At 42.1% G+C, this 9,605-nt stretch overlaps 1 protein-coding gene across 3 annotated transcripts in view; it reads left to right on the forward strand.

Moving 5' to 3' along the window:
- VWA8 (von Willebrand factor A domain containing 8) overlaps window positions 1-9,205 on the forward strand; it is a 364,937-nt gene extending 355,732 nt beyond the window's left edge. For 2 of the 3 annotated variants that reach the window (XM_019936488.3, XM_019936487.3), the window contains 3 exons: window positions 4,995-5,093; window positions 5,891-6,129; window positions 8,169-9,205. In XM_019936488.3, coding sequence (XP_019792047.2) covers window positions 4,995-5,093; window positions 5,891-6,129; window positions 8,169-8,277 — 447 coding nt within the window. In that variant the 3' untranslated portion in view covers window positions 8,278-9,205. Of the gene's footprint in view, window positions 1-4,994; window positions 5,094-5,890; window positions 6,130-8,168 lie in introns of those variants that run through there. The other variant, XR_012327693.1, reaches the window with a different exon arrangement.
- The last annotated feature ends 400 nt before the right edge of the window (window positions 9,206-9,605 follow it).

A 9,605-nucleotide genomic window follows, 5' to 3' on the forward strand; every position in this document is an offset into this window, starting at 1 on the left:
GTTTAGTGACTCCTGTGATTCCTGCTTGGAAGCAAGCTTGAGACCCTATCAGGTCTGATTTGACAGTGGTCACGGCAGAAGCAGACTGGGTGAATGGCAGAAGCAGGCGTTAGAAATACTAACTACTAATAAGTATGGTTCATATACTTTTTCCTTTAACCCAGGCAATTTTGAGGATTAGCTCTCTGTAAAACGTGTTGGGATCCTTGGAGAGCAGATACTAGATAATTATGACAGAGAAGGATTGTTTTTCATGGAAGCTTAAAATGACCCAGGGAATGCTCCACATTTGGATGTACTTTGAATTCTTCTCAAGCAGTTTATTTACTTTGGGCACAGAAGAATCCCCAAGCCCATCTGGAAGATGAGAACCAGAGCCTGCAAACCATTTTATAAGCCCCATCCTGTCCTTTAGGTGTGTCTTCTCAGCCTTTGCAATACTAACGAGGCCCAGACAAAGGCAGATCCTTCTGCAAATTGCACTTTCCTTACTGCAAATAAAGGAAGGAAAAAAAGGAGGGAAAGAAAAGGAAGGAAGGAAGGAGGGAGGAAGAAAGGAAGGTCTGCAGCTCACCTATCTCATTTGCCTGAAAAAGTATAGGATGCTTTTTTTCTCCTGGGCAGATAATTAAATGGTAGATGATAGACAGATCAATCAACTGGTAGATGGATTTGTGACTGAAATATTTCTGGAGTGTTCAATCAGTCTGTTTTTGATAAAGAGCATCTAACAATTCATTTGACTGCTATTTGTTTAATAATTAACTAGCAACATTTTTCCTTGCAGTAACCAGTTATGTCAACCCTGTAAGCAGACCACATGGTCAAATCTTTATTTATATAGTGTCACCCATGGTCATCGGGTTAGTAAGAACTTGAACCATCAGTTAAAGGGAAAGAAAAAGTCTAATATATATATATATATGTATATATATTTCAAGGAACTGATCTAACCCCCTTACATGTAAGATTCCCGTTAAACAGATTACTTCACCAGCCCCCTAATGAGAGCAGCCTGCCTGGCACCTTCTCAGGAGAACCTTATTCTTGGCTTAACACGTTCCTGCCGTGACTATCGTCAGATCAGTCTGGACGGGGCCTGGCACATGTTTCCATGGAGGAATCGTGCAGGTTTTCTCCACATCCGTGCCAATCCTCGCACTGAGCCCGTGGTGACCTTGATCAGGCATGTACTGTAGCCAGCACTCCCCTATAGTAATCCATCGTCCAGAGCTGTGCCGCCTTTAGGTTTCAAGTTTTGCTACCTCTTCACTACGTGGACAGCAAACTATACATAGAGTTTCTTTTCGTATATGGAATTTGTTCCATCCCTGGAAAGCATTTACTGCCGAGCTTTTTTAATGTATTGGTAAATTTCCCTCACAATTCTTTTGTATCATCCTTTGTGTTTTTTAAAAGACACCCTAAAACCAGGCATAGAATAATGTCCCTGGCCCCTGCCCAAGGCCCCTCTCTGGCTCTTCTCTGGCCATGCCCCTACCATCGGGGGAGGAATCTATGGGGCCAAAGGGACAAGCCCACTTAGAGCTTTTTCTCTAGATCATGCTCCCAGTTCCTGGGATCCCCAGCTATCCTGCTCGGGTGACCCCAAGTCTGCTCGTTGGGCCTCTTTGTTAGGTCCCTCTTTCTGGGGCAGACTGGCCAATTGTGTGAGCACCCAGAGCTGAGGATGACTGAAGCCTGTGATGGCATGTGGACGTGAGGACTGGGTGTCCACACACGTGCATGTGAGGCACCTCGTGGTGGGGGACAGAGCCAGCTACAGAAAGAGAAGGGCGTGGGCTGCAAGCCAGGGGCCAGGACTACCCACACAGCCACGTTCTAGCACAGAGCTTCGAGAATCCAAGTATTCGAAATTTGACCCTGGCTCTCCAAGTCATTATAATGTATGTTTATCAAAGTTGGAGGACAGAACGTATTTTATTTAACAATTTGTAGCCTGATTTATAGCTTTCAAATATTTAGACATCCTATATGGGCCTTCATTTGTCCACTTACTTCTTCAGTTATACACTTGTCTCTATCCACTCTCATTCTCTCTGCCTTCCTTTTAGTCTCAGAAAAAGGAGTGTCCTCCCTCCCGCTCCAAACTTGACCCTCTGACTGTGACCCTGATCTCCTTCCCCACTGCCTCCGCTCTGCTGCCTATAAAACGCAGACGCCTCTCCCCCAATACCCATCTAGCTGCTGTTCTATTTCTCTTTCTTATACCACAAACCTTTCACTGAAATTATCCCCACAAAGGTCACCATGGATTCTGATGCCCAGAAGTCATCAGTCACCATTCTCCTTGATGGTTATCGTTAGTGTAAGTCAGCACAGTTGCACAGCTGCTTCCGAAACGCTACACACTGATTTCCAGGGCCATCCCGGTTACCCGCATCTGCCATTGCCCTTCTTCCCTCTGCCCTGTGTCTTTCTTCCACCCCAACAAGGATACTCCCCAAGGCTCGGTTGAGGGGGTCCTTTGCTCTTGTCTCTCTATGCATTTCCCCTTGACAGCTGCACCTCTCCCTCCTAGGGATGACAGCCAAGTTTCAGACAGCAAGAAATAAGTTTCTTCTCTGATATCTCCCTGAACGCACGATACCAGCGTGTCTAGAATGGAACTCATCTTCCCCAAGTAACCCAACTGCCTTCTGACTTCTTATTTTTACATAAAAATTATTTCAGCAGAAATGTTTCTACTTTTCATTTTTCATACAACGGTTTCAGTTATGTTATGGGTTGGTTTTTTTTCTTCAGCTAGCTTGGGCTAACCACCATTTATCACGTGAGTGCTGGGAGAAAAAAAATGCATTCCAGCTTCCAAAGAGCTTATTTGTAAAAGAATGTAGCCCACATGGGAAAGGAAAGCTTCTTAATGCCCCAACTTGATTGCAAACTCTCTCAAAATATTTCAGCAATTAACAGACCAGCCCCACTCATAGATACTAAAATGCATTAAGATGAATAAGATACAGGCTTGCCTTCAAAAACCTCACCAGTTAAAAAAGAATAGACATGAAAATGAATCATTGCATTGCCCTCAACACCTTAAGTAGTGTTTTGCACATGGTAGGTGTTCAAAAGACAGCTGTTTATTGATGGTCAGATGGTGAATAGACAGTAGTAATTCTTAAGCATTTTGACCCATAACACTCCAAGTAATCCCTAAAATATTTTGCCCCAGACCCATACCCAGAATTTTCTTTGCAGATCCCCCAGTTGCTCAGATACCCTAAGGTCTATTCCAGTCTTTATATCAGCATCACAAAAATTCTTAGAGGGAGGACTTCCCTGGTGGCGCAGTGGTTGAGAGTCCGCCTGCCAATGCAGGGGACACGGGCTTGTGCCCTGGTCCGGGAAGATCCCACATAACGCGGAGCGGCTGGGCCCGTGAGCCATGGCCGCTGAGCCTGGACGTCCGGAGCCTGTGCTCCGCAACGGGAGAGGCCACAACAGTGAGAGGCCCGCGTACCACAAAAAAAAAAAAAAAAATTCTTAGAGGGAGATGGGAGGAGAAGAGGGAATTTGGGGGCAAACCCCATGATTGGAGAGAATCACCTTGCCCCAATTATAGTTGCCTCAGATCCCAAATTTCTTTCCAGATTCTGTAAAAATGCTGCACCTTTCTCTCAGCTCCAGCCTTTTCTCAACAGACAGGACGTTCTCTTGTGTATTGTGAGAGAGGGAATTTAAAAGGTATTTCCTAAACTGAAAAATCTGTGTCATGCACTATTAAATAGAAAAGCAAATTATAAAATCACATGGTCAACATTATCCATTAGTTAAAAATAATGTTGATGCAGACAAGCATGTGTGTGAATGTGCAACCCCTTACACATATATTGAAAGGAAATTCAAGCTTAAGAACTTATACAAGGAAACATTAACAGAGGTTATCTTTGAGTAATGGGATCATGGATAATTTTTACTTTCTTTTGTTGTGTTTTTCTATCATTTCTGCAGTGAATGTTTCACTTTTGTGTTCAGGAAAAAAGTATGTGTATTAGCTTTCTATTGCTGTGTAACGTATTACCATAAACATAGCTTCTTAAGCAATACCTTCTTATTAAGTCACAGTTCTGTAGTTCAGAAGTCCGGCCAGGCTCAGCTGAGTTCTCTGCTTATGGTCTCATAAGGCTGAAATCAGGATGTCAGCCAGGCTGGGCTCTCACCTGAAGGCTCTGGGGAGAATCTGCTTCCAAGCCCATTCAGATTGTTGGCAGAATTTTGTTCTTTGCAGTTGTAGAACTGAGGTCCCTGTTTCTGTACTGGCCCTCAGGCAGGATTGTTCCTAGATGTGATGCTTGGGGTCTTGCTCTGTGGTCCCCATCATCTCAGCCACAGATAACTCCCACATGTCAAATCCCCCACACACTTCAAATCTCCCTGTCTTTCCCTCCTACTAATAGCCAGAAAAATCTCTTACTTTTTAAGGGCTCATGTGATTAAATTAGGCGTACCCAGATAATCTGTTTTGATCAACTCAGAGCCAACTGACTAGCAACCTTAATCACATCCACAGAATGTTACATAACATAATCATGAGTGATATCATATTCACAGGTCCTGCCCACACTTAAGGGGAGAGGATTGTATAGGCGGTGTATACCAGGGGGCAGGAATCTTGGAGACCACCTTAGAATTCTGCCTACTACTCTGTGTGTGTGTGTGTGTGTGTGTGTGTGTAATTTTTTTTAACTCTCCCCTAAAAGTTAAGAATGGAATTCTTGGTAGCCCCTGTAGCCCTCATCATACTTTCTACCTCCTGCTGGAAAGCAGAGATCACACAAGGACTGACCAGAAGTGAAGGAGCCTGGAATTGTTTTGCCTTGTTGATAAACACACATCCATCGCTCTGCTTTTCTCCACGGCCATATGTTGAGCAATTCTGGGCAATAACAAACCAAGGAGTTGGAGGCTTATAGGTCTAATGACAGTTCTTTAGGGGACAGAGGCTTCTAACTCTCTGATTCTCTTGCCTGTAGTATGACATCGCTGGACACTCTGGAGATGGCTACAACATTGCTCTAGTTCCAATTAACAAAATCCCCAAGGACGATAAGCAAAGACTGGAAATTCTCAGGGTAAGTACATTCAGTTACCTCTATATCATGAAAACTTCCACCAGATTCAGTAAAGTATCTTCTGGTCACTGAAAAGATTCACTGAAGAAGCAGCAGTTACAGGAAAGAAGACGACTTTCTGTTTCACAAACATTTAAGCGTTAAACTGAGAAAGCACCGATCATGCCTAAATTCCTTTTTTACACCATACAAAACTTAAACTTTGTTCCCTACATATTTTTAGGGTACTCAGGATTGTATTGGGATTCTATTCAGCCCCCTATATTTCAGAAGGAAAAGAATGACTCCTTCTAGAGTACTCTCTAACCCAAATTTTATGTATTTCTTAGTATTTTCTAACAATAAATTCAGTTTCACATACTTAGATATACAATAGAAACACACTCACCGTGATTCTCAAGTAAATTTCCTCCCTTGCTATTGATGTAAGTACAGTGTTTAGTGTTGTAACTTTGTTTATTGGAAACTCAACCCATTCCTTATTTTTCTTCTGTGTCATCTCCATTCTCCAGTGTGATACCAAGTTTCATATTTTCTTACATTTTCTCACTTTAAATGGCAGCTTGAGCCTTAAAAATCAGTGCCAAATGGGATAGTTTTGGAACATTTCCTGTGTTTAATGAAAGTCTTAACCACATTCAAATATCACTGTGTATTGTTGTCACACTAAGGTGCCAATTAAATAGAACTCGCTCAGAATATTTGTGCTTTCTCATTGTCAATAGAAAAATCATCACGTTTGTTAAAAAAAAGGAGCTTCTCGTTCATGGCCTTTGTACGATGTCTCTTCCCCCCAGACGATGCACGCCCACGCTCAGTTCTGCATGAGTGGGGACCACACATTAGAGGGGACGGAACACGCCATCAAGGAAATCGTCAAAGAAGAAGCTGACGAGTACTTTGTCATTGTCTTAAGTGATGCCAACCTGTCACGCTATGGAATACATCCTGCCAAGTTTGCCCAGATCCTGACAAGCAACCCTCAAGTAAATGCTTTTGCCATTTTTATTGGATCTTTAGGTGATCAAGCAGCCAGGTAAGTGTCATCCCAGGATGCAGCAGGGGGCAGGGATGGAAATACTTGAGTACCTGACACATGCCATTTCATGGGCTTCCCATCGTGAGGGGCAGTGGCGGGGGAGGATGGGAATGGAGGAGAAACAGAAACCAGAGTTGCTGCCCTCAAGCAGCTGAGAGTCTAGGTGAGGGGATGGGACGTTCTAGCTTATAATTGGATGAGCAATAATACTTCAAGTTATTTATTTTTCAGTTTATATTTAAACTAACCAACAATAAAATAAATAGCAGATTGATTTGTCCACCAGTAAATTAAACAGTACTTTATACATTTTGCCTTTTACATGAAGGTGCTAAGCTCAGTTCTATTCAGTTCATGCTCAAATCATATTCAAAGTAGCAAACATTTGCTGTTTTCCTAGCATCAGAGATTGGGTGTCTGTGTCTACATTGTATGTAGACAGACACACACATATATGTAAATAATACGTAATATGTGTGTCTACATATTTATAGACAGAGATCATCTTCACTCTTATATTTCTCCTTCATGCATGTCTGTAATTATAGTAAGATGCCGCACTGAATATGCTGATTATTCAGTAGAGAAATTTATGGTCAGATAATAAATACCATTGTGGATAGTCTGAAAGGAGAGATCTGGAAACACTTTTGTTTCGTAAACACACTAACATTTATCTTCTTGAATTATAAACAGGAAGACTCATGGTTTTTCTCTGCTTAAAGTACTTGTAAGAAGCAGAAAACGCAATTGCAAGTATACCTCCTCAAAAAAAAAAAAAAATCCAGCCTCCACACAAAAGGCCACATACCCTTTTGTTACTCCACCCCTTTTACCTGTCACCCCCTGTGGTACAGAGTCCTACAGACTAGGAGATGTTTTAGTGTCCAAAGTGCTGACATATTTTTCTCTTCCCTTCGCCTCACTGCAGGATTGCAGAGTACGGCTAAGAACAGACTTAATATCACGTAATTACAGTCACTTTATTACAACTGAATTTGCATTTTTTTCTCAGTTGTACGTGTAAGCCTCTTCAAGGACTTCCGTGTCCTCAAACGTAAACCATGCCTTTCCACTCAGGTTGTCTTCAGGACGAGCCCAGGATGAATCAAACGGCAAGCTCAACAAATATTGGTTGAGCTGAAAGAGCTGTTTTGTCTTTCTAGTGAACAGATCCTGTTTGAATACTTAAGAAAACACAATAATACCCTTGTGGTTTCCTAGGGAAATGATCCAACATCCACTGGCAAAAGATATGTTGCAGAATTAGCTGGTCTACTGGGCATGCCAAATGTATGATACTACACAGGATGGTGGACTTTTATTAAATGTCATTCCAAAACCAAACTTTGTTGGCACAGTGAAAGGAGGCGTTCTTTTGGGTAGAACTGTGTCTTGTACTTATATTGCCTCCAAAAATGTCCCTTTGTTCCAAATGATAAATTGGCATTTTAAAAAATTATCATAAGCCTGTATAACCTCAGTGTCATCAAAACAGCAATTGCATAAGTCAGATTACATTTCACATTGTATGATGTGGGGCAAAAAAGAGAGAGAGAGAGAACGTGTGAGAGAGAGGAAGAGAGAAAGAACCACTTGGGGTTTGGCTGGGCAACGTTTTTCAATACCTGTTTTCTAAGGCAGGAAAAGCAGTTAGAAGTACAGGGTGAGGCCAACACGTTCAGTGGATCCAGGTGAGCTAGTCCCAGATTGGTCCCTAGGGCTCCGTTCTGTCCAGGGAACATAAAAATACCAGGAAACTACAGTAATAAAAAGGAGAGAATTTTTTCTTTGCAAATTCGCTGATTTTGTCACTGAAAAGACCTTTCTTTCGGTTCAGTGCTTTCAGTGTGCCTCTCCCTGGAGCTGTTGTTGCCTAGTGACAGCGGGTTCCACTGCAGGCAGGGGCAAGGTATTAAAGAGTGAAAACGTCCCTTCCTAAGAAACCATTCGGATGCTGAGGTTTGCAGGGGCAGGAGGTGGAAGGGGAGCCCTGATTTGCAATGGTAATTTTCTTTCCCCATCCATCCTGACAGGCTTCAGAGAACTCTACCAGCTGGCCGGTCTTTCGTTGCCATGGATACCAAGGACATCCCTCAGATTCTGCAACAGATTTTCACCTCCACCATGCTGTCCAGTGTTTAAGAAGTGGCCTTTATCATCCCGATGACCCTGGGATTTGAAATAAGCTAGGAAGAAAGAGTATTCTGAAGAAAAGAAGAGGTCTATAAAGTGCCCCTGAGTGATGACTGGCTAATTCTGGCATTCCCGGGCTTTCCTGCGCTTGCTAAGTAATCAGAGTTCAGCGAAGCAACCAGAGCGAGGCCTGTGTGTGGAAATCTACAACCATTGATGGGTTTACAAATCATTAGAGGAAGCGAGTTGACCTGCATTATACAAAAGGTCAGGGTTAAGGGAAGGTGGTTTGAGAACTATGGTGCGTGGTCTATTTCCAAAAACCTGACGGAAAGAGTACCTTGCTTTTGCCTTAACACAGCACCTGGTCACCTAGGATAACAAAAGTGACCCCAGCAAACTAAGTCTTTGATGCCACATTCGGACACTGGAATACAAGTCTGTGCAAACTCACCCAACCAGCTCCTCTTCAATAATTATTTTTATTTTCTCCTCCACCCTGTACTGCCCAACAAACAATGACTTTACAGTATTTAACCCACTGAAAAGTCCTTTCAACGGCAATATTCTATAAAAGGTTGGGTTTTCTCAATAATATCATTTTCTTAGCCAAAACCGAAAGGAATCAAAAGATCCTTGGATTGCTTCCTTTCCCACGTGACTTTTAAAAGGCTTTTTAAATAATAAGGAGCAAATGTCCTATTCTCCGTGCTGCTGGGATTGGAGGGATGTCTTGCCTTAAGTTTCCTGTTTCTTCTCCTTCTTTAATGCTCCTCAGAAGTTTCACACTCCTCCGTTTTGGTGTCCAAAATGTAATGCTCAAAATAACAAATGCTTATGTTTTTACATAAAGCAAAGTGAAAACAAGGCAGTATGTTTGAACTGAATGGTAATGAGATTTCTTTAGCTATAAATATATATATATATTTAAGCCTCATTCTTTTTTTTTATTCCCATTCTCTCTTGGGCTGACCTTTACTTATCAATAGACTCAATGTCAGTTTTTTTTTTAATCAAATGCTCCAGCAGAAGTCAGTCTCTTTCCAACCATATAATAAAAGTTTCTCTTCACCTTTGATGGTAAAGTCCGAAATGCTAAGGGCACCATTGTGTCTGTGCTTTCATAAGACAAGTTGGAAAAATTAGTCTTGTTAATAATGGTAAGTTATTCACCCATACATAGTGGGAATTGTACGATTCATTTTACTTTCATTATAGGAAAGAAAAATAGATGACACGCATTTGTTTCACCAATCCATCTCCCTATCAAAGAAATAAAAGCAATCAGATTTCCAGTGCAGTATTGCCCAGCAAGTTTGCGTGGCTTGTCTTGTTTC

Source organism: Tursiops truncatus, chromosome 18 (assembly GCF_011762595.2).
Source record: "Tursiops truncatus isolate mTurTru1 chromosome 18, mTurTru1.mat.Y, whole genome shotgun sequence".
NCBI lineage: Eukaryota > Metazoa > Chordata > Mammalia > Artiodactyla > Delphinidae > Tursiops > Tursiops truncatus.